A 24586-nucleotide genomic window follows, 5' to 3' on the forward strand; every position below is an offset into this window, starting at 1 on the left:
CGTAACAAAAAGATGGCAGATCTATACTTGGAGTTTTTAAAGTGAAAAATTTATTGTAGGGTATACTATATACAGGGTGGGATAGAAATCGTAGTACGACCGGGTAAGAAGTGATTCTGCATAAATAAACAAGAAAATAATTTAATGTTACGTTTCTTCATCCGTGGCTCTGTTTAAGCGAAAATCGAGATTGAAAATTTGATAAGCATACTTAAATTTGGCTAATTCTGGACTGAACAGGAGTAGACGATCAGAAGTTTAAACTACATGTGAAAATCAAGAAGGTAGAGTAAAATTTTTTCATAAGATGCTTCGTTTTCCTATATTAGGCCAATTCGTAATTAAATATGTTCAAATCTTATTTTCTTGAAAACGAGGCCTTAAGTAGGAAAATATTATTTTACATTTTTGATCGATTTTCGCACGTAGAATATTCTCCTGATGGTTGTTTCCTCGCATCGAGTCGGTTCAAACCAAGTTCAAATGTATTTAACAAATTTTTAAAGTAGATTTTCTCAGAAACGAACGATCGTCGTATGAAGAAATTTTATTTCGTATTTTCGACTTCTTTTTCATGTACTCTTTAAATTTGTTTCGATGAAATGTACGATTTTGTCACTACCTGTGAAAATAACGATACATTTTCGAAGTATTTAATATATACATTCCTCGGATATAAAAAACTTGTCAAATATTCATCTTACATTCATATAAGAACTACAAATGTAATGTAATGTCAATAATAAGAAGTTCGTAATGTTTATATAGATAAACTTTCGTCACCGTTAATGTCAAGCATAGATATAGACCGTGTATCTTACACATATAGGATTTTACGTCACGTGAGTTGGAATACTGACCTTGAAAAAATATAGAAATTTTGTTGTATCCTCTAGTATTTGTAGAGATAAATTCGTGCTGTACTTAACGTAACCGCCGACGTACTTAACGTAATATAACGTGTTCGCTCAAGTCAATAAGATCAGTAGACGTAGAACGATTCTTTTCCATGACGTTACATTAACGAGAACATATCACATAGTATGAATCATCCATTAATTAAAACTTAATATACTTTTTTATTACATCTTAACGGAAGTAAATAATATTGTCTTTTAAGAAGTAATAAAAATAACTTCAGTGATATATATATTAAGGAGGAGGATAATTAAAGTTTTGTTAGATTTGTATATTTAATAAATAGTTGATAGTCAATTTATACTTAAGCTCTACTATGTACGATAAATGTAACAGTCAATAAAGCTAATAATATTTTCTAGTATTGATAAGTTATGATACCATTACTACGAAAATATAAACGATTGCAACATAAACGTGAAAATAGAGGGAGTTGGAAATTTTCTCTTATTTAGTTTCCTTTGTTTAATCGATACGTGAACGATGAGAAGTCAGACGTTTTAACTATGATTTTTGCTGGCGAGTAAAAAAATGGATAGAAACGATAAACATAAATCAAGCGAAGAAAATATGCCAGATGTTTCCTCGTTTAAAGAATCGGAGAAGAATTCTGGATTATTTACCGTGTTCCAGTCTTCTGCGAATAAGTTACCCTTTAAATTGTGTCGACAACCTCCACGTAGTTACAAAACGTAATGAGTATCGTATGAATATTTTATGAAAATTTGTTACTCTATATAATAAGATATATTTTGTGGAAATTTTGATACAGAAGGAAAGATGAAATTCCATTTTTTATACCACATAAGAAGTTGCTCGAAAAGATCGAGTACAAACCGGAAATTCGAGAACCGCTGGTAAGGATTTATATAAGTTTTTATATTTAGTTAATCGTTATTCGTAGATATTTACGAACAATATTTCTGTAGACCGGTTTTAGCGCCCATCAAGAAAAGATTAGGAAACAGATCCACAAACCACGTATTTCGTTAACAAAAGTAGAAGAGAAGAAGGTACTAACAAAGGACGTCACTTCGGATACAGGCATAAGTTGCATTACAAATTTTATGGCTTGTCTCCTAACTTTATTTTCAACGAATATTTCTATTAATTGGTCATTTTTTGCGAATTAGGTGTTGAATCAAAGGAAACAATTTCGTGGGCTTTTCAAAAATATAAAAAGGAAACAGATTTTGATGCTCCTAGGTTTATTGATCAGTTAGAGTTAATTCGACAATTACGAGAGGATCGCAAAGTAGGATTTTTTTATATGATTTACGCTGTGGATCGATCATCGAAATATTTTACGCCTTACGCTTTAAAGTGAATAGCTCTATTGTGTTTATGGTCACGGAAAACTTTCAGAAACGCACGGATAATTCCCAATAATATTTTTTAGGGTTGTTCAGTATAAAGATGTAGGTAAAACTTATATGACCATCAGTGCCAGTGGTGTAACTCAGTATAGTCCAGACGAAATGAGTTTTACTCCTATCGAACATTGGGAAAGAGAATACATTTTTTACTTAAAGTTATTGAAAGTATGCATTTGTCTTCTGAATCTTTTTTTTTTATTTATTCTATAACCGAACGTTTCTCTCATTTCTCGATATTTTTACGATTTATATTTCTAGATAAGGACATTCATTATGTTTCGAATGTGGAAAGCTTTGTACGTTTGGAAGAAGTCAGTTAGTTATAAGAAATTCGTTATGGCAAAGAATTATTTAAAGGAAAATCTGTTTGTATCGGATTCGATTCTTAGTAAGGCACTGTTAGAAATTAAATCAATGTGCTCGGTTTTCCTTGATTCGAGTTTCTTTGACAACTCTATTCTTGAGAAGATTTTACTTTTTTATTTCGTAGAAAAACAGGTATGTATCGGCTGTTTTAAAAAAAGATTTCTTTAAAAAAAGTATCATATACACTAGGATGGTATTAGGTATAGATGATTGATTATATTGAACAGATAAGATTTTATACGGATGGAAAACGTTAATATCGAAAACGAAAGCCATCCTGATATACGTATACGTATGCGTGTATCCGTAATAAATATCATATAATCTTTAAAATATTTATTTACAGTTTACAAAACTAGAACTGCTTAGAAATAAGTTAGATGAGTTTAGAAGATTAGCGATAGATATTGTAAATAATGCTTGCCTCGGTGCTTTATTAAATGCTGGATATACTCCCGATGATTCCAATATAACAATAGAGCAAACTGCATATGGAAAACTTGGTAGTATTTTGAAAGGGGCATGTAGATGTTTTATATTTTCTCCCATCACTTAGAATGTATTTTCTAATCTTATCTAATTTGCCGCCGTAACAGGTGAATTCGGTGTTGCGAAATTCAAAATGCCGAAAGATGGTATTCTTAAAATGAGTTACATCGAACAAGCACGAAAGAGAGAAAAGTGTTACAGGTTGTCTTGGTAAGCCATTGTTTAAAAATGATATTAAAGTTTTCATGAATATTTTATCCTTCGTACCTATATATATATATATATATATATATATATATATATATATATATATATATATATATATATATATATATATATATATATATATATATATATATATATATATATATATATATATATATATATATATATATATATATATATATATATATATATATATATATATATATATATATATATATATATATATATATATATATATATATATATATATATATATATATATATATATATATATATATATATATATATATATATATATATATATATATATATATATATATATATATATATATATATATATATATATATATATATATATATATATATATATATATATATATATATATATATATATATATATATATATATATATATATATATATATATATATATATATATATATATATATATATATATATATATATATATATATATATATATATATATATATATATATATATATATATATATATATATATGGAAAATAAATTTTGGCGATGAAAAACTATTTTATGATCCAGCTTCATTCATTTGGTTGATTATATGCAAACAAATATGATGCACGATCTTTTATTAAATACTTATCGAGAATTTATACAACTCTTAAAGATTTACACGGAATTTTTACCGAATGACGAATCAATAGATAACGATATAATCGATCTTCCATTAAAAGAAAATCGCCCACCATCGCATCGTATTCAGGTATAAAACATGATAGTTATTAAGAGTAATAATATGTGAGAACTTAAAAATACTGTTTTTTAGTTGCCATATTGGGTCGTGGATTTGCTTATTTTACCAACTTCAGAAATTATAATGGATCCGTCCGAAAGTATTCTCCTTTTCGTAATAAGAACTATACAAACTATGTGGGAGGAGAACTTATATGCTATTAAACCTTTGCTGTCCGATCCCTTCTTCCATTCTTTCACGAGGTACAAACGCTAGCTTTTATAGAATTAATTTATGAAATAGTTTCTTCAAATCGTAAGGTTTTATATTTCGTACATTTATTCGAGGCCCATGATCAATCATAAGATAGAAGAGCGTATTTGCGGTTACCCTCCAGAAGTTCAGAAAGTCTTGGAACAAGATCCGATCACGCTAGCTTTTAAGACAGAATTGAAGGAAATCTTTGAGAAGAATTTAGCCGCGATAAAACGTTATTGCCAACGATTCAATCAGATCAAACAGTTTTATTACGAAGACACGACGTTTGACGAAGATATTATCCGAGACAATCGAGATGTTAAATTATTTCGAGAATGGAGCATCCGTTACAAGAAAGAAGTAGATCTGATCAATAACGTAGTCGATTTTCAGCCATTCGGTCTCTTTTTCATTCAACTCGAACGATTTAAAGGCGCTGCTGAAACTGCTCCCAGAGGGAAATTAAGTGTTATTGAAGCCGTTATGCCTGGGTAAATGTAAAGAAGATATTTTTACGACATTGTACAGTGTATAGTATTGGTTCTAACACACGCTATTAGACTAGGAAAAAGTCGAGTTGACGCTTTATTAACGCAAGCGATTGACGCTATCAATTATCTGGAAACAGTTCCTGTGACGACTGAAGAATATGTTGCATACATAAAGTTTGTAGACCAAGCTCAACAAAGTGTAGATGATATGGAATCTCAGTTGGATTACGTGAAAGAGCTGTACGATACAATGGAAGAATTTGCTTTTCCTATACCGTCGATGGACATGGCAAATTATTTGGTAACGACCAAATGATTTTACAATCCTCTTACGGATATGTAACATTAACAAAAACGTTGTATTTGCGAAAACAGGGTATTGGAAGTCATTTTACTAGTTTGCGATTAGTCGTAGAAAATAGATTAGAAGAGAGGCCAAAGCTAATAAACAAATTCGATGCTCAACTTCAGAAAGATATCACAGCATTGAACGAAGAAATATCAGAAATTCACGATGAAATAATGGTACGATCTGACCAAATATATCTTTCGCAATCTCTGGTTTACCATTATCTATTTTATCGCTTTTATAGCAACCTTGGCTATTGGATTATGAAAGCGACGTTGACGCCTGTTTGAATACTTTGAAAGAACTCGATAAACGATTAGCTGCCTGTGCAACTAAGGCGGAAGAATACCGTGCCCATCAAAGGACATTCAAGGTACCGCGTTAAGTTACAAAATTTTATTAGCTTCCTGTAGTGCAATACATTATACAATTGATAATATTTTATTTTTTTTTTCATCTCAAAAAGCTCGAACAAACGAGGTTCGACAGTTTAGACCAGGTAATGAACGAATTGAAGTTACGTACTTTATTATGGGAAAGCTTAACTTCTTGGGAATATGCTATTCATGAATGGTATACCGCCGAGTTCGATACCTTAGACGTCGAAGAGATCACTGCGGTTACAATGCGTACCATGAAACACATAATTCAGTTAGAGAGAGGCTTACCACCGAATAAAATTGTACCGAACTTGAAGGAGAATGTCGAAATAATAAGAAATAAGTTACCGATTCTTGGTTACTTGAGAAATCCGGACTTAAAAGATAGACATTGGGAGAAGATTGAGGAAATATTGAACTATACTTTCAAACCTGATGAGAAGAAAACTTGGACTCGAATGGAAGAGCTCGGTGCTTTCTTGAAACCTCAGGAATTAATGGAAGTTGCTGCCGCGGCAAGCTCTGAAGCTAACTTAGAAAATATGTTAAAGAAAGTCATAGATACATGGGAAGATCTTAAATTTATTATTGTACCCTACAGAGAGGGAAAAGATGTTTTCATCATAGGTAGTCTCGAAGAAATTCAGACCGCAATGGACGAAAGTAACATTAATTTACAAACTATCAACGCATCTCGTCATGTCGGTCCCATTCGACCTGTGGTCGAAGAGTGGGTAGAAAAATTGGATTTATTTATGGTTACCTTGGTACGAATATCTTTTTAAATATGATAGAATTTTCAGATATCTAGCTAATTCATGAGATATGTTTGCTGTAGGAAGCGTGGCAATACTTGCAACAGCAATGGTTGTATCTGGAAGCAATATTTTCAGCTCCGGACATTCAGCGACAGTTACCTATGGAAGCAAAACTTTTTATCGAGGTTGACAGGTTTTGGAAAGATCTTATGAGACGGACTCATAAGGTTTGTCGCTAATTTCATCAATTCGATTGATAACGTTTGATTGCGACATCGAAAATTTTTAGGCGCCTTTGGCAATGCCAGCTTGCACACAACCAGGATTATTAGAACAATTTGAGGAGAATAACCGAATGTTAGACGAAGTAATGAAATGTTTGGAGGCATATCTTGAGACGAAACGGGTAGCGTTCCCAAGATTCTTCTTCTTATCGAATGACGAACTTTTAGAAATCTTAGCTCAGGTACCGATGAAACAGGGGAAAAGTTAAAAGTATTAATCAACATTATGTTTCACATTGAAACGCTTACTAAAATACCAACTATTGCACGGTAGACAAAGAATCCACATGCGGTACAAAGACATTTGCAGAAATGCTTTGATGCGATATACAGACTGGAATTTGCAATGAAAGAAAATGAATCCGGTGAAATAGTACTAACGACTGATATAGTTGCCATGATCTCACCGGAAGGTGAAAAAGTTTCGCTTGGAAAAGGTTTAAAAGCAAGAGGTAACGTCGAAGATTGGCTAGGTCGAGTCGAGGAAGCTATGTTTTCGATATTAAGGAGAAGAATGAAAGAGGGAATAAAAGACTTGGCTGAGAAAGGACGAGAGCAATTCCTGTATATGCATCCTTCTCAGGTTACATGCTTTATTTCTACAGTAATTTACGATAAATATTACTTCGAAATATTTTTTACGGCACAAACTTCTTACTGAAAATAAAAGTAAAATAAGGCGTAAAATAAAATACGATTAATAAAATTACGTACTTGTTTTCTTCTTACCTTCCCCAGATAATCCTCGCTGTATGCCAAATATTCTGGACCCGAGATATCCACATTATCTTAGATTCTACTGAGAATGTGATTGAGAAGATGAAAGCGTTCGAACAGAAATGTTTCGCAGTTCAGTATACCTATGCGTATCTGTAAAACTTATGTTAAAAATTTCTATGGGACAACCTTTCCTTTTGCTATATTATAGGATTTAAATGAATTGGCGACAATGGTAAGGAAAGAATTGCCACAATTGATACGCGATGTTATAATTAATTTGGTAACGATAGATGTGCACGCCAGAGACATCGTTACGACTTTGGTTGAAAATAGAGTAATGTCAAGGTGAACATTGAAACGTAACAATTTTTTAATTCAAAGAACCATATGTTAGAACCATTTTCCAAGAACTTTACTTGTATTACTTGTATTATAGTACAAGCTTTGATTGGCTAAAAGCGTTACGTTATTACTGGGATGAAGAACTCGACAATTGTTTAACACGTATGAGTAACTCTAAATATCTTTACGGGTATGAGTATCTCGGTGCTCAAAAGAGGCTTGTCATAACTCCTCTAACGGATAAATGTTATTTATGCCTTATGGGCGCTCTTCAGTTAGATTTAGGTATTAATGAATATCAAAGCAGAATTGCACGTTATCTTTTCAAAAAACTGAGAATACGTGTTTACAAATATTATTCAATAGGTGGTGCTCCCGCAGGACCTGCAGGTACTGGGAAAACGGAAACGACGAAGGATTTAGCCAAAGCAGTTGCTGTTCAGTGCGTTGTGTTCAATTGTTCGGAAGGACTCGATTATAGAGTACGCCAAATATTATCGCTTATTCATTTTCGTGGCAGTCGCTTGAAAATTGAAACAGCTAAGGATAATTACAACGGGAAAATTGCGTCCCACAGATGATGGGTAGATTCTTTTCTGGTCTGGCAACTTCTGGAGCCTGGTGCTGTTTCGACGAATTTAATAGAATAGATATAGAAGTGCTTTCCGTAATAGCTCAGCAACTAATTACTATCAGAAATGCTAAAATTGCTAGAGCCAACGAGTAAGTTGTTTCAGCTATAACGTTTAAATAAATCTAAACGTTCTTTTACCTTTTAGATTCATGTTCGAAGGAAGAATGATCAAATTGGTGATGTCTTGCGCAACTTTCATCACTATGAATCCAGGATATGCTGGTCGTACGGAATTACCAGACAATTTAAAAGCACTGTTCCGACCATTCGCTATGATGGTTCCAGATTATAGTACGATTATAATAGTAATATAGTAAACTCCTGTTGATCTAGATATTTTTAAACGATACTAAATTAGTGTCTTTTCGTAGAACTTATTGCTGAAGTTACGCTGTATTCAGAAGGATTCGAATCGTCAAAATCGTTATCGCAAAAAATGACTCTGATGTATACACTTAGCAGCGAACAACTTTCCCAGCAGGATCATTATGATTTCGGCATGAGGTATCTATTAATGTTGTTGCAATTTCAATAGCTATATACTGTTTAGTATCAATTAACATCCAATTATTTCCCCATTTCTAAAGGGCTGTAAAAAGCGTATTGGTAATGGCAGGTAGTCTTAAACGAAATAATCCTGATAAACCAGAGGACGTTGTTTTAATTAGAGCCTTGCGCGAGAGCAATATACCGAAGTTTTTACGCGATGACGCTGAACTGTTCGAAGGTATCGTAGGAGATCTCTTTCCAGGCATTGAAATTCCAGAGGAAGAATACGGTATCCTACGGGACACAGCTATCGAAGTAATTTATAGTTAATGATATTTTTAATCACATCCATATAACAAGCCCCAACTACATAACATAATTTTTACAGATAATGAAGGAAGCCGGTTTACAGCCAGAAGTTTGCATTTTGAAGAAAATTACTCAGCTACATGAATGTTTGCAAGTGAGACATGGAGTGATGTTAGTTGGTCCAACTGGCTCTGGAAAAACGACAGTTCTGAGAGTAGGTTGAATAATAGTTGGCTTCTTTTTATTGTAAACGGTATAATTTTTGTCAAGATATTATTTTTATTTTTTATATTATATATTACTTTTTAAACAAACACAAGAGCTATTAAATAACAGCTTTTTATTTCAGACTCTTGCAAATACTTACAGTCGACTGTATGAAATGGGTATACCTGGACCGTGTTATCAGCCAGTTCACGTATATCTAATCAATCCGAAAGCAGTTACGATCGGTGAATTATACGGAAAAGTAGATATAATGACCAACGAATGGCAAGATGGTTTAATCGGCTTTACAGTTCGTCACGCATGTTCCGTTAGTAGGAATCCTGGCCCGAGCAAAAGCGAAGGAATGCTTTTACGAAAAGTTAATAAATCTCATTTTCATTGTTCAGTTTACCACGGAAGACCATCAATGGATCGTGTGCGACGGACCCGTCGATGCCGTATGGATAGAAAATATGAACACCGTGTTAGATGATAATAAAATGTTGTGTCTGGCTAACTCCGAAAGAATTAAATTCACTCCTTATATGCGGATGTTATTCGAAGTTATGGATCTTGCCCAGGCATCGCCTGCTACCGTCAGTCGTTGTGGTTCGAAGACCAGCATTCTATCATTTATTTAATCGCCGATTTTATGTTTACGTGTCTTAACTTTTAATTCTTATATTTTAAGGAATGGTGTATGTCGATCCTACAGAGTTAAAGTGGATGCCTTACGTGAAATCATGGTTAGACACACTTCCTGATGCTATCGTAAGAAACGAACATCGATTACAGATCATCGAACTCTTCGAAAAATATTTCGAAGAAGGACTAATATTCTGCAGGAAAAATTGTGTCTGCCCAATTCTACAGGTATACAATTTGTCCCGTCTTACACGACGATCGAAACATAATTTTTCCAACATCGTCGTTCCATCTACCAATTAGGTTGATATTAGTAAAGCAAGTATGACTTGTTCGATATTGGAATATATTTTAAACGAACCAGATGCGATAGAAAGAACTACGGAAAAGGCGCGAATTAGAACATTTTTAGCTCAGTCATTCGTCTTTGCCTATCTTTGGGCTGTTGGCGGTAACGTTAACGATGCCTCTCGAAGCGTGTTCGAAGCTTTTGTGAGAAAACAATTTGAAGATGATGAAGATGCATTGTACAATCTTAAAATTAAATAGCGTTTGTATTCTTTGGTTTCTATACATATAATAGCGTACTATTCTCCTGTTTTGTTTCGATATGCAGTTTGCCGTCGATAGATTTATGGGAGATTTATGTAAACGTACAACAACATCGATTGGATTCTTGGACGGATATTATGCCACAATTTATATACGACAGTGAAGTGCCATTTTTCGATATTCTAGTACCAACTGTCGATACTGTACGATTTGGTTACTTAATGAAGAAATTAGTCGGAATAAATAAACCGGTATTCTTTACCGGAGATACTGGTTAGCAATATTTAACGATCTTTATACTTTCTCTTACTTATACTTATACTATACGACCTTTATACTTACTTACTATACGATCTATAACTCTAATTGAAGGAATAATTTATAGGAGTTGGTAAATCGGTAATAACGAAAGTTGTTTTAAATAATTTGGAAGATAGTCAGCTTTGGGTACCGATCAATTTGATCTTCTCTGCTCAAACCAGCAGTGGCAGAACGCAAGAGATTTTAGAACTAAAATTGGAAAGAAGGAAAAGAACCGTGCTGGGGGCACCCATTGGAAAAAGAGTGTGTGTATTTGTCGACGATGTCAATATGCCAAAATTAGATACATACGGATCCCAACCACCGATCGAGCTGTTACGGTACTCTAATTATATTAAACGCCAGATACATTTCTTTCAACACAAAATTATTCATAATTGTCGAATCGCATAGACAATTACTAGATTTCCACGGTATGTACGATAAAGAGAAGTTGTTCTGGAAGCATATAGAAGACGTTGTTTTCACTGTTGCGTGCGCTCCTCCTGGAGGAGGTAGAAATCCATTAACACCGAGATTTGTGAGACATTTTGCCATGCTATTTATCCCAGCTCCTATAGAACTGTCGCTAAAAGGGATTTTCAAGTAAACCCTTTCCAACAGTAAATTCTTTATATCATATAAAATTGTTTCACGCACGACATAAGGCGAATTCCTTTTAGGGCAATTATGAACGGATTTCTGGAAGATTTTGTAGAGTCTGTTAAACAAATCGGCGATAGAATAGTAAACGCAGCAGTCGATGTTTATCAAAGAATCGCAACGGATCTTTTGCCAACGCCAGAAAAAAGCCATTACATCTTTAATTTGCGGGATTTGTCGAAATGTATACAAGGTATCATGCAAGTTGACGCGGCGGTCATTAAACAACCCATCGAAATGTACAGGTATAATCGTCACACTGTAACAGCCATGATGTCTGTTAGTATTTTGTAATGAAAAGAAGAGGATAAAAATATTCGTATTCTTCAGGCTCTTTTGTCACGAATGTCTTCGTGTTTTCCACGACCGACTGATCAACGTTCAGGATAAGAGCTATTTCCTTAAACTTCTAAACAACATATGTATCAACGCATTCGGTATGGAAGTGATGCGGCTTCCGGATGAAGAAATTATCGAGAAACCACCGATACTGTTATTTGGTGACTTCATGTCCTTCGGAGCAGCAAGAGAACAACGAATTTACGAAGAGCTTACGGAAATTTCAAAAGTTAGAAGAACTTTGGAGGTAATTACTATATCCCGCTCATGTTAATACCAATTTGATTTCCTTATTCATATCTTTAAATATATATCACAGGATTACTTGGAAGATTATCGTTTCTCCGTGGGAAAAGACATGAGAATTATTTTCTTCATGGATGCTATAGAACACATCTGCAGGCTTGCAAGAATTCTTCGTTCTGAAAGAGGCAATGGCCTTTTAATCGGTGTCGGTGGAATGGGAAAGCAAAGTCTGACAAGATTAGCATCTCATTTAAATGGTTACAAGTTTGTATCAGCATTAATTATTCAATTATACAAATTACTTCTATCGAAACAATATGATCAAAGAGCCTACCACAACTGTCGAATGTTTTAAGATGTTATCAAATAGAAGTTACGCGTACGTACGATAAAAATTCATGGCACGAAGATCTTCGCCGATTTTATTTCGAGCCAGGTACCGAGGCTAAACATACAACGTTTTTATTCACCGACACTCAGATTGTGTTAGAAGAATTTTTAGAAGACATCAATAATACACTTAATACAGGTAGCTTTAACACAGTTCTGATGCGTTTTCCAAATAATATTACTGCCAAAAAAGTTATTCGACTGTTTGAATAACGTTAATCTGTAATAATCATCGACGGACATTCTTTTCAGGCGAAGTACCAAACTTGTACGAAGCAGATGAACTTGAAAAAGTTATCATAGCTACCAGGCCTGCGGCGAAACAAGCAGGGATTCACGAAGGAAACAGAGACGCAATTTATCAATATTTCATTGGAAGAGTTAGAAATCAACTTCACTTAATGATCTGTATGAGTCCTATAGGCGACTCTTTTAGGTCTGTTCTTTAAAATATCAATTATTCTTTGTATGTATATGATAACTGACCGCTCTCTTTACTTATTACTGAAGCCATTGATTATATTTTATAATCTTTTATCATATAGATTGTATTTTATTATCTTCATAGACGTCGCTGTCGTATGTTTCCTTCATTGGTAAATTGTTGCACCATTGATTGGTTTACGAAGTGGCCGGATGATGCCCTTTTATCGGTAGCAGAAAGTTCATTGGCCACAATCGTTCCAAAGGATTCGGGAAAGCTTACTAACCTTAGTATCATGTGCGTCTTGATCCATGAGGTATCGTTTGCCATTATAGTAGATTCACCATAAAATAACATTGGAAAGTACGAGGTTTGAAAGAAAATCATGTAAAATTATAGAGCGTGGAAGAAGTAACAGCTCGATTCTTCATAGAAATGCGTCGAAGATATTATACCACACCGAGCAGCTATTTAGAGCTTTTAAAGCTATTTCAAACAACTTTAGAAAGGAAGAAGAAAGAAATAGAGTTGCTGAAAAGTAAAATTGCCAATGGACTCAACGTAAATACTATATAATCCCATATTCTTCCGAATGTTTAAAACAGTTTCTTTGAAAGAATGTAACTTCGCTAACATTTATAATACGATTCAGTGGATATTAAATTGATTAATACAATTACTTGGACAGAAACTGCGAGAAACCAATGAGATGGTTGGCGTAATGAAGGAACAATTGATAATTCTTGCCCCAAAGCTCAAAACAAGTACCGACGAAGTATCGAACCTGGTGAGAATCCTTGCGAAGCAGCAAGTCGAATGTGACAAAGTGAAGTATGTCGTAATGGCTGAAGAAGAAGTAGCAAAAGTACGAGTAACAAATGAAGAAAAGAAAGTTTAACGGATAGATGATCTTATTTATCGAGTACATAATTTTATCTGTATCAGGCGAAAGCCGAAGAAACGGCGACTTTAGAAGCTGATGCTAGGCAAGACTTGGAAGCAGCAATGCCGGCTTTACTGGAAGCTCAAAAAGCATTAGAAGCTTTAAATAAAAGCGATATTAATGAAATTCGCGTATTTCATAAACCACCTCACCTAGTGCGTTTTGTCATGGAAGCAGTAAATTTACTGTTGGGTGAAAAGTGAGTTTCATAGGATCGTTGAAAGTGATACTACTAGTTATGTTACATTTTCATCTTAGGACAGATTGGCCAACCGCAAAATTAGTCTTGGGTGACATACATTTTCTTGACCGCTTAATGGCTTATCCTAAGGACGACATAAGCGATAAACTTTTAGAAAAGTTACAAGAATATATCCAACATCCAGAATTTCGACCAGATTTAGTGGCTAGACAAAGTAAAGCTTGTAGATCGATGTGCATCTGGGTGAGAGCAATGGATGGATATGCTAAAATCTACAGGGTGGTCGAGCCAAAGCGACAAAGGTAGATTATTTCTTCATAGTTCTTAAGAAAACTAAATAGATAATTCTCATAACGCATGGGAAACGAGGAATTGTAATAACGATTAATTACACAGATTGCACAAAGCTGAAGAAGAATTGCGAGAGATAGAAGAAGTTCTTGCTTTGAAACAGCAAGAACTCGTTACGGTGGAGAATAAGATCAAGGAGTTGCAGAAACAATACGATGCAGCGATAGAAAATTTAAATAAATTAGAAGCTGAAATGGAATTAGCGGAAACAAGATTGAATAGATCTGGACGACTGACATCTGCGTTGGTGGATGAACGAGTTCGATGGGAAGAATTAACGCGCGTACGATAAAAAGTTGGATTCAGAAAACACGACATGATGAATTATTATCAATTTCCTTTTCATGTTGTAAATATTCAGGGTTTTGACAAGCAAATTATCAACTTGACTGGCGATACATTGGTAGCTGCTGGAGCCCTTGCTTACCTAGGTGCTTTTACAAATGAGTACAGAGAGGAATTAATACAAACTTGGTTATCCAGTTGCAAAGACTACGATATTAAAACTACAGAGAACTATAGTCTCATTGCAATACTAGTCGATGCTTATGAAATTCGTCTCTGGAATACGTATGGTTTACCACGGGACAAAGTTAGCACAGAAAATGCGATCTTTGTAACACAAGCTAGTCGTTGGCCTTTGATGATTGATCCCCAAGAGCAAGTAACTGCAGCAACTTTTCTAATATGTTTTAAGTTATTCGAATCTAATATCGTTTCCCAGCAATATTCTATTTGCATTCAGGCAAATAGATGGATACGGAACATGGAACAAGAAAACAATTTAAAAATATGCAAGCTGACGGATACACATTTAATGAGGATACTAGAAGCGTCCATAAGGCTTGGAACTCCTGTATTAATTCAAGAAGTAGGAGAAGTATTGGACCCAAGTTTGGAACCTATCCTACTTAAACAAATCTTTACTCTAGTAAATGCGATACATCATCTACTTTAAAATAATTCAGATATGGTTTAAGTGATACGAGATAACAATTATAATAATATCATTTGATACGATTATGTAGGGTGGTAGGACATTGATACGATTTGGCGATATAGACGTCGAATATGACAGTAATTTCAAATTATACATTACGACGAAAATCGCGAATCCTCATTATTTACCAGAGATCTGTATTAAAGTAACGATAGTTAACTTTACCGTAACTATGGCAGGCCTCGAAGAACAGATACTCGCGTATGTACACTGTTTCTAGTAGCATTAATCTAGTAACACATATTTAATCGCGTAACACATATATTCAACCTCAAAATCCCCTATCTCGTTAAACTTCACACAGAGATGTGGTACGTCTCGAAAGACCAGACTTGGAAACAATGAGGAATGATTTAATAATAAAAATCAATGCGGACAAAGGTCAATTGCAAAGTATCGAAGACAGAATATTGACTTTGTTATATGGTGCAGGCGATGATATTTTGGACAATGAAGACTTAATAGAAACCTTAAATGACAGTAAAGAAACTTCTGCAATTATTGCAACGAGATTAATTGAAAGTGAAGCGACTGAGAAAAAAATCACAGTTGCGCGCGAAAAATATCGATCTGTTGCGAATCGTGGATCAGTCTTGTATTTCGTAGTTGCAAACCTCGCGAACATAGATCCCATGTACCAATTTTCGTTAAAGTACTTCAGTCAAGTAATTAATTGCACGATATATTTACGAATCTGCAAATATATAATTCGATATTATTGTAACATTCTTCGACATTTTATTAGTTATTTAACACGGTAATCGAAACCACGGAAAAAGAGGCTGATTTGCAGCGGCGTTTGCAGACCTTATTGAATGAAATAACATTAGCTATCTACACAAATGTTTCACGAGGTCTATTTGAGAAACACAAGTTGATATTTAGTTTCATGCTCAATATTGCAGTACATATAAACGAGCAGATCGTGTCTCAGGCGCAATGGAATTTTATGTTGCGGGGGCCAACACGAATTGTCGTGGTAAGTTATGTCTTTCATGATTTATTTACGTAACTCGTAACTGATATTTTTCGGTCGATTTGTAAATGTTTCAAATAGGAAGAAATTCCAAATTATCCATCTTTAACGCCTAAAATGTGGACTTCGATTAATTATTTAGCTAATACGTTTAACAAATTTAAAAATGTTTTAAACGACGCATTTAAGAAGATTCCGTTAACTCTTGGATATTTTAAGGAGGTAATATGTCATTTTTACATTCTGATTTTTATTTCCATTATGTATATAGCTTTACCTCTTCTTTTTGTAGGAAATTAATATAATCCCTACCAATCAAACAATCGCTATGCAAAATTGGGATGAGATATTAACCGACATTGAAAAATTAATGTTGATAAAATCATTGAAGGAGGAGGTATTAATTTTTGCAATCACAGCCTACGTATCGAACAATTTAGGACCAAAATTTGTAGAATCACCTATGGCAACATTGCAACTTCTGTACGTATAAAGAAGTTATGTTCCACATCGCATTACTTCGTAATTATACAGATTGAATTTTTTATCGAAAATTTTCAGATTTGCAGATACATCAAATAAAATACCATTGATCTTCATACTTACAACTGGATCAGATCCCTTCAGTGCTTTTCAAAAATTCGCACATGATATGGGTTTTTCCGATAGATGTGATTCCATTTCTTTGGGTCAAGGCCAAGGTCCCATTGCAGAAGGACATCTACGAGCAGGCACCATCGAAGGTAGATGGGTGTTTTTACAGAATTGTCATCTAGCTGTATCGTGGATGATCAATATGGAGCAACTTATATTGGAGATTGCTGAGGAACCAGAGGGAATAATTCATAATGACTTTCGATTATTTCTGAGTTCGATGCCGAGTGCTGCTTTTCCAGTTTCCGTTCTTCAAAATTCCGTAAAAGTTACAAATGAGCCACCAAAAGGACTGAAGGCCAATATCAAGAGAGCATTACATGAATTGGACGAAGAATATTTTGAACATCATCGTAAGAAAGAGTTCCTTATATTAATATCCAAAACGCAAAATATATATCTCATTCTAATGAATTTAGGATTTCTTCTTTTCGTGTACAGATTTAGGCGAAAGCTGGCGCCGAATTATATTCGGAATTTGCTTTTTCCACGCAATTATTCAGGAACGAAAAAAATTTGGACCCCTAGGATGGAATATTCTGTATGAATTTAACGACAGCGACAGAGAATGTTGTTTGCTAAATTTGAAATTATTTTGTGTCCAAGATCGTATACATTGGAATGCATTAATATACACTACAGGTGTATAAAACATATTTCAAATTTATTTCTTGTGTTAGAAAGGATCAAATACATTAAACATTCACTATATATTCAATTTAGGTGAAATTACTTATGGGGGTAGGGTTACAGACAGTTGGGACTTAAGATGTATGAAAACCATCTTAGCTATTTTCTTTTCTCCTAAATCTTTGGATATCAGTGAGTAACTTAAAGACAAATTGTAATTAAAAATAACTTACAATATCTATAACTATTAATATATATTATTATTATAAATAATCACAGATTATGTCTATTCGCCATCTGGGAAGTATTACTGTCCTGTTTACAATACCCTACAAGAGTATCAAGATTTTGTAGAAACTTTTCCTATAATTGATGATCCAGAAATTTTTGGAATGCATGAAAATGCAAATATTGCTTATCAGGTAATCAAAGACAGTTAAGTTAGGAACAGGAAAGACTTTACATCCTTGTGATAAATTAAAATATAATTATATTAGTTAAAAGAAGCACAATTTGTACTAAATACCATTTTGGAAGTACAACCACAAGAATCTATCACAGATCAAGATAAATCTAGTTCAGATGTAGCATATGAAATTGCTGACATGATAAAGGATAGAATTCAATTGCAAATAGATATTACAAAATGTAACCCAGAGCACTTGAAAGTAATCGACAATGTTTACTTTATACTACTATTAATTATAAAGCAGATGTCATTATAAAATTATTACAGAGAGATTCAATGGGAAGACTTCCATCCTTAAGTACTGTTCTTGTTCACGAGGTTGATAGGTATAATATACTTCTAAAGAAGATACATATATCAATAGAAAATTTACAACGTGCCATCAAAGGTTTTGTTGTTATGTCTGAGGAATTAGAAAACGTTTTTGTGGCTCTTGTCAATAATCAGGTTTTATAATAATTTTCGATCTATTAAATTTTTGTCAAAGAATATTTTCAATGGTGTAATTGATATTAATATCTTTAAATTATTTTTATACAATTTTTTTAATATTATATTATTAATACTTATTATACACAAATTAGGTACCACAAATGTGGCATAATGTAAATGTCTATCCATCATTAAAAACCTTAGGAAGCTGGATAAGGAACTTAGAGCTAAGGATTGACTTCATTCAAGTAAAAAAATTGTAAAATATAAAAAATAACTAGTTTAGTAAGTATTATACATTACAGATTTGGTTGATTGATATAAAGCCAATTTCTTTTTGGATTTCGGGTTTATCCTTTCCACAAGGATTTTTAACTGGCATGTTACAAACATGTGCTAGAAAGTATAACATTCCTATAGACCACCTAAAGTTGGATTTTATTGCTACCAAAGTTGTTCTTGATCAAGAAGATATTGAAATAGAGCACAAAAAGGCTGAAAAGGAGGTCTGATCATTATAAATATTTTACCACGATTAAATATTACACAACGAAAGAATGATTCATTCAGATAGTTGATATAATATCTTAGGTAATACAGGTATATAAAAACTTACAAGTACCTGAAGATGGAGTTTTAATACATGGGTTATTTATTGATGCCGGTAGATGGGATTTTGGATCCATGCTTTTAGTAGACGCAAATATAGGTAAAATATTTGAAAAAAATTTCAGAAAATATTACTCTTTAAATAATATATCATCACGAAAGGCAAATAAATGATCTATTTTAGGTGAAATGAATCCATCTCTTCCAGTTTTACATATAAATCCAGTATTAGAATTACCAAAAGATGATTCAAGATATGTTTGCCCTTTGTATAAAACAGCAGTTCGAGCAGGTGTATTATCCACAACTGGACATAGTACTAATTTTGTTGTTGCAGTTCTACTTGCTTCTGAAAAAGAACAATCATACTGGATTTTAAAAGGAACTGCTCTTTTGATTGAAATTGTAAATTAAATTTCCTATGTTATAACACATATACTAATTCATGATTGAGATGTAATAATTAAAAACATAAATTTAAGTAATTCTATATATTTATATTTATGTTATATACATACTTCACAATATAAAGCTTTTAAACTAATGTTAGAACGACTGAATATATAACTTAATTGTAATGAACACAAAAGTTGATAACGCAAACTACTATGTATAAGTGAAAATCAGAATAATTCTCTTTGTTTTCTCTTCACAAGATTAGCATGATAATTGTAATCTTCCTTGTCAATAGTCCACATTAAGGTCATGTAAATTGAAAGTATCAAAGCCAATAATAATCGGTCTAATCTATAGAATATTAAAAACCAGTTATTTATTTACTACAAACAGTTTGAGTACTATAATATTGATATCTTGAATATGCCTTACGTCATATGAGGATATACCCATAAAATAATAAGAAATCCTGTAAAACTTGGATGTCTCATGTGTGAGTAATAACGTAACAATTCTTTTGACTTCATTAGCGTAGGACTTGGTCTAAATGAAAACTTATAATATACTTGTTTTATTCCAACTAATTCAGATATATCCATCATCAAACATCCACTATAAATTATTGACCAAGCCAATACATGTAAAGCAGTAAATGTAAACCACAAAACATTATTAAAAGATATATTAACATTCCATAATGCAATAGATGAAATAGTTCGCCATTTGTTAAATAATAAATGAAGAGTCATAGCACTAGTAACATTATAAATACTTCTTTCCATATAATCCATATGTAATTTACAAAATAAATGTTTCACAACATTACTTGCCATAAGTGAATGTTGGAACATGAAAATACTTAATAGAGACATGTTTATTATTAGCAACCATAATACAGACTCTGTATCTTCATCTGTAACATAATTTTGTAAAACAAAGTATGAATTGCAAACATAAATTGTTATGTACCTTATTGTTTGTTTAATCGACAAAATTAAAATATTACTAATTCTTATTGCTGTTATTTACCCTTTTCTGGCGAAGTAATCGTTTCTTTATTTTTATTTGACACATTCGATAAAAAATATGTCAAATTACATAAAATATAAAAGGTGTATAAAAAACAAATAGTACAAACAACAACACTAATACATTTTACAAACATTTTTATAAATAACTAATAATTACTTAAGATAGTGTATAATTATTTTACATTCTAATCATTATAAACCTAACAGTTGCACACGAATAATCTGTTAATAATATCTTGATAAAAACTTGCACTTGTTTACAAATATACAGAGTTGTAGAGAATCTATAATTATCATTAAATTTATAAAACCTAGATACGAATCTTTGTTCAAACTATCGAAGAGATATCTAGATAGTTTCCTGGCGCGAATTCATATTATTTCAAAATATTTGTCATTTACATTAGACGTGTTATAATATATATGTATGGAATACAGTAAACAGAATAATTTCATAATTATTTTATAAAGTATGATGTAACGATTTCCAAATAATTTTTATTCATTCTATTTTAGTTACTATATCGTAAGTTTTTCTAACTTGATGTAGCATAAAGTTCGGGCAACGCCTGTCGAGACGAATTGTCATCAATGACCGTGGTGTTTCGTATTATCTGTTTCATCAGTTTGGAATGCAACTTTCCGTTGAAAGGAGAAGTCAGGTTAACTTTCAATCTTGTGGTTTAGAGATTTGCACCTTAACCAGCTGGATTTTGAAGAAACTTGGATGGTATTTGTCTATATCTAATTTGTAAGTATGTGAGATATATGTCTTATGCACAAGTATTCTGCAAAGAATGCGAAAATATGGAGTAAGATATTTTATAATTTTATAACAGTAACATGTCCCTTTAATTGTTAATGTAATAAGTATATTTGAAATTTCCTGCAACATCATTATATCTAGTATCAATAAATACAAAATATGCTACTAAATTATAATTTTGGATATTTTATGAATATTATTTATATCTACAAAAATAATAAACAGAAGCCTTAACAATAATTTTTTAAGTATTCGAATTTTCTATATGTTTAATTTAAATTTTATTGCATAATCTTTGTATTATTTAAATATTTGTATATTTACTGTAGTTCATAATATATATAATTATGAAGATATAGGTAGTTAGAAATGAAATTGAGAAAACACATACAAAGATTTTGTTAATAATGTTTGTAATTAATTCAATAAGTTATTTAATGATAAGGTATACTTTATTAAGTACATGAAGTGTAATACTTTCTGAAAATTAGGTAATTATTTAAAGATAAGCATAAAATAATTTAGGATTATTTCCTATTATATTTTTACAGCTGGTCCAAGATGTCAAATCCTGCTGAGCGTTTAAACTATGTTCAAGATAGTAGCAGTGATACTGAAACAGATAAAGAAACAGGTGGCAGGGGCAGGCATCGTATTTATAAGAATAGAATGAGGTACTACGTAAAAGATACAAATGAGTATCATGTTTGTCATAAAATAAAATAAAAGCCATAGGTATTTTAGATATTTTGATATTTATAGATATTTTTAATATTTTAGATATTTATAGATATGTTAGATATTTTATATTATTAGCTTAATTTCTTAGTTTGTTAAAACAAATACTTTAGATGAGCAATAGTATGAGAATTTCACTTGTAATCTATTGTATCCTTGAAACTTAACAGTTACATGTGGCATGTATCAAGGGATGTTATGCAGGATGTCATGCATGTCAGTTAATCTTCTTATCAAAATTTACAAGTTTATACTTTTTATAATTTTACACTAGATCAATCAATAAGCAGTGTATTAAAAAATAACATAATTCAATCCATATTTCACACTGATATATATCATAAAATTTAATTTATATTATGTAATTATATTTCGTTTTAAAATCATACCACATAGGCTTCCTGCAATCGTATTTGGTTTCATTCGTTTATTTATTTATTTTATATTAAAAAGAATAATATGTGTGTGTGTGTGTGTGAGAGCGCGCACGCGTGTTTGTATGTTGAGACAATAAAAAAGTTAAATAAACAACTAGAAGCCTCCATATTATATTACTTTGACAATAAAATTTGTATTTATATACACTTGTTCATCATTTAAATTATTTATTACATTAGACTCTGTAGATAATACACTATGCTTGTTGTCGAATGCAAACATTAGAAGGGTAATGTTGTTGTTTTGCATGTAGTTGTGGTGGCTCTTCCAAACCAAAATCTTGTTTGGTACAAAGAGATGGAAGCAATGAAAGGCACTGTCATACCTTCAATTCTGGCAGACAAAACACTAATGTTAATCAACAAAGCAGGTAATATTCACAAATGAATAGGAGACAGTAAACACAATAATGTTGTATCTTGTATTCAAAATATTTAATGATTTTAAGTTAATATCTGATAGTATTTATTAAACTATTTAATTATCGTATGTTTTGTGAGTTGTATTTTTATTTCTTATATTATTGATACAAAAGTCCAGGCATCGTTATACAACAGGTAGGTGTTACATATACGTCAATTTTGTTTCATACATTGTGTTGCGTTTATTCCTTCATTTGAAGATGAACTCTTATAGTCAGATGACTAAAGTACCGATCCTTGCTGGAACTCCATAGATGTCAAGGAATTAAATCAGACAGACTTTCTACCAGAGAATTCGGCTGATGATTGGGACCCACTGGGCCGCCACAATTGAGCATCAACGCTAACATACGAGAAATCCGGTAGCGGGAAACCGCGGGTACAAGAAACATCTAAGAGGATAGTTGATCCAGCTGAAATGACAGCTGGTGTGGTAAAAGCTTCTAAAGAAGTAATTGTCAATGAACCCATTTGGCAAGATAGCCCTTTTTCCAAAATCCACCCCGTGCGAAGGACTTATAGTCAGAATCCCGATTTCTTCACCTTTGCAGTACTGCGTGAAAGAGTGTATGCCAATCTGGAAACAGAAAATTTCCGAATCCCCAGCGTGAGATGACACTTGCTGCTTTTCAGCACGTAATGACTAATATCTTGAACGTTGTAATCATCGATCACGTTAGAACAATTAATGCGAAAGACCCCCATGCATAACATTCCAGAGTACGCAATTCCCAATCCAAGGATTGAAATAACTGAGAACGTATCTGAACAGCCAGCTGGTGGATTTGAAGTGTGTGGTGCAATAATCAACGGTTATGAATGCTACGTCTCCCCTCTTGTGACATCAAGATTAATAGAGGCGACAGTACAACAGAATGAAGATAGGCAGCTTGATTCATGGTACCCACTTCCGGACGGAATGTCTCCACCCCATAGTGTGCCTACTATGAACTTACTTGGCTATCGCCACCACGTGGAACGATTAACTAACGAAGGACTACAGATTTTGCAAAATGTCACATCCCCTGATGGTAGTGACATGCAGTCGCGATTACGGCAAAGTGGCAAACTCACTGCTCGCGTCTTCCGAACACTTCGTGGTATAGAGATAAAATACAAGATGATCATGTGAAAGCCAACGCGAGGAACAAATACCGCTAATACGGTTGGATGAAGGTTGACATGGTGCCATGTAGCAAAACCGGCAACGCCTTTCAACAGTTATTGGATCGGTACAGTCATCCGTCGCACTTGTTATTCAGTGGCAGTTTTTGTCTTGCGTCGTGAGAGAACAAGAACTGCTCGGGGGGTTTGCTAACTGACAGCGCAGGGTCTTGCGCTCCCTGGATAGGTCGATACTATAACAACTTCAATATGATTGAATAACGACATAGTTGCGAAGAAATTATTTAGTTAAGAAAAGCTAGCTGCCCCAAAAAAGAATGATTCTCTCTTAGATTTAGTCTAGAAACCCCTAGCATAGGAATGAATTTTGTTACCTTAGGAATTACCTAAGGTGCCCATTGGAAGTCCGTGGAAGGCCCTTTGTATTAAAGGTGCACCTCTCGCCGTCAGCGCTGCTGAGGGCTATGTTGGCGAGCGAGAGAGGTTGGAGGGCGGTCGCCTCCTTCTGCGAGCAAGTAATGCTACGTAAGGAGGCG

At 33.1% G+C, this 24586-nt stretch overlaps 3 protein-coding genes across 5 annotated transcripts in view; 2 read left to right on the plus strand and 1 right to left on the minus strand.

Annotated features, from left to right (window-relative positions):
• Positions 1–38: 38 nt before the first annotated feature.
• Positions 39–19683, plus strand: LOC100749505 (dynein heavy chain 6, axonemal). The gene is made up of 61 exons (XM_033318842.1): positions 39–1610; positions 1691–1775; positions 1848–1962; positions 2052–2241; positions 2318–2459; positions 2553–2792; positions 3007–3163; positions 3257–3359; positions 3935–4118; positions 4182–4351; positions 4436–4837; positions 4907–5138; positions 5213–5362; positions 5431–5559; positions 5653–6333; positions 6405–6551; positions 6614–6790; positions 6883–7191; positions 7347–7457; positions 7537–7673; positions 7765–7955; positions 8037–8152; positions 8248–8393; positions 8450–8595; positions 8676–8808; positions 8892–9108; positions 9182–9316; positions 9452–9637; positions 9717–9918; positions 10001–10182; positions 10258–10481; positions 10571–10779; positions 10892–11147; positions 11221–11412; positions 11490–11714; positions 11800–12055; positions 12128–12318; positions 12411–12583; positions 12697–12880; positions 13013–13184; positions 13268–13429; positions 13557–13733; positions 13814–14010; positions 14070–14315; positions 14410–14647; positions 14726–15295; positions 15393–15565; positions 15669–16029; positions 16110–16343; positions 16422–16562; positions 16633–16823; positions 16902–17347; positions 17436–17636; positions 17718–17816; positions 17904–18046; positions 18122–18292; positions 18361–18540; positions 18678–18773; positions 18831–19031; positions 19117–19234; positions 19319–19683. The coding sequence occupies exons 1-61, from the start codon at positions 1450–1452 to the stop codon at positions 19546–19548; spliced, it is 12333 nt and encodes a 4110-aa protein (XP_033174733.1). The 5' UTR covers positions 39–1449; the 3' UTR covers positions 19549–19683.
• LOC100744834 (nurim homolog) lies at positions 19668–20876 on the minus strand. The gene is made up of 3 exons (XM_033318834.1): positions 20560–20876; positions 19963–20443; positions 19668–19881 (listed from the first exon to the last, which is right to left on the minus strand). Exons 1-3 carry the CDS (start codon positions 20693–20695, stop codon positions 19758–19760), a joined length of 741 nt encoding a protein of 246 aa, XP_033174725.1. The 5' UTR covers positions 20696–20876; the 3' UTR covers positions 19668–19757.
• A 243-nt stretch (positions 20877–21119) lies between these two features.
• The window catches only part of LOC105680414 (BTB/POZ domain-containing protein 10), a 6774-nt gene continuing 3307 nt past the window's right edge, over positions 21120–24586 (plus strand). Inside the window, exons 1-3 of one of the 3 annotated variants that reach the window (XM_012382491.3) lie at positions 21120–21312; positions 21879–22001; positions 22757–22873. In XM_012382491.3, coding sequence (XP_012237914.1) covers positions 21194–21312; positions 21879–22001; positions 22757–22873 — 359 coding nt within the window. In that variant the 5' untranslated portion in view covers positions 21120–21193. Of the gene's footprint in view, positions 21313–21706; positions 21819–21878; positions 22002–22756; positions 22874–24586 lie in introns of those variants that run through there. The other 2 variants (XM_024366140.2, XM_012382501.3) reach the window with 2 other exon arrangements.

Source organism: Bombus impatiens, unplaced genomic scaffold (assembly GCF_000188095.3).
Source record: "Bombus impatiens unplaced genomic scaffold, BIMP_2.2 scf_0019, whole genome shotgun sequence".
NCBI classification, from domain to species: Eukaryota; Metazoa; Arthropoda; class Insecta; order Hymenoptera; family Apidae; genus Bombus; species Bombus impatiens.

What these genes read in the sequence shown, in the direction of transcription:
- LOC100749505 (XM_033318842.1), top strand. Translation starts at nt 1,450, where the DNA reads ATGGATAGAAACGATAAACATAAATCAAGCGAAGAAAATATGCCAGAT. An exon ending in TTATGAGACGGACTCATAAG is followed by an intron (nt 6,552 to 6,613) that starts GTTTGTCGCTAA and finishes GAAAATTTTTAG; the next exon opens with GCGCCTTTGGCAATGCCAGC. An exon ending in CGCTCTTCAGTTAGATTTAG is followed by an intron (nt 7,956 to 8,036) that starts GTATTAATGAAT and finishes ATTATTCAATAG; the next exon opens with GTGGTGCTCCCGCAGGACCT.
- LOC100744834 (XM_033318834.1), bottom strand. Translation starts at nt 20,695, where the DNA reads ATGTTTGTAAAATGTATTAGTGTTGTTGTTTGTACTATTTGTTTTTTA. An exon ending in GATTACTTCGCCAGAAAAGG is followed by an intron (nt 20,444 to 20,559) that starts GTAAATAACAGC and finishes ATTATGTTACAG; the next exon opens with ATGAAGATACAGAGTCTGTA. An exon ending in TGGGTATATCCTCATATGAC is followed by an intron (nt 19,882 to 19,962) that starts GTAAGGCATATT and finishes AATATTCTATAG; the next exon opens with ATTAGACCGATTATTATTGG.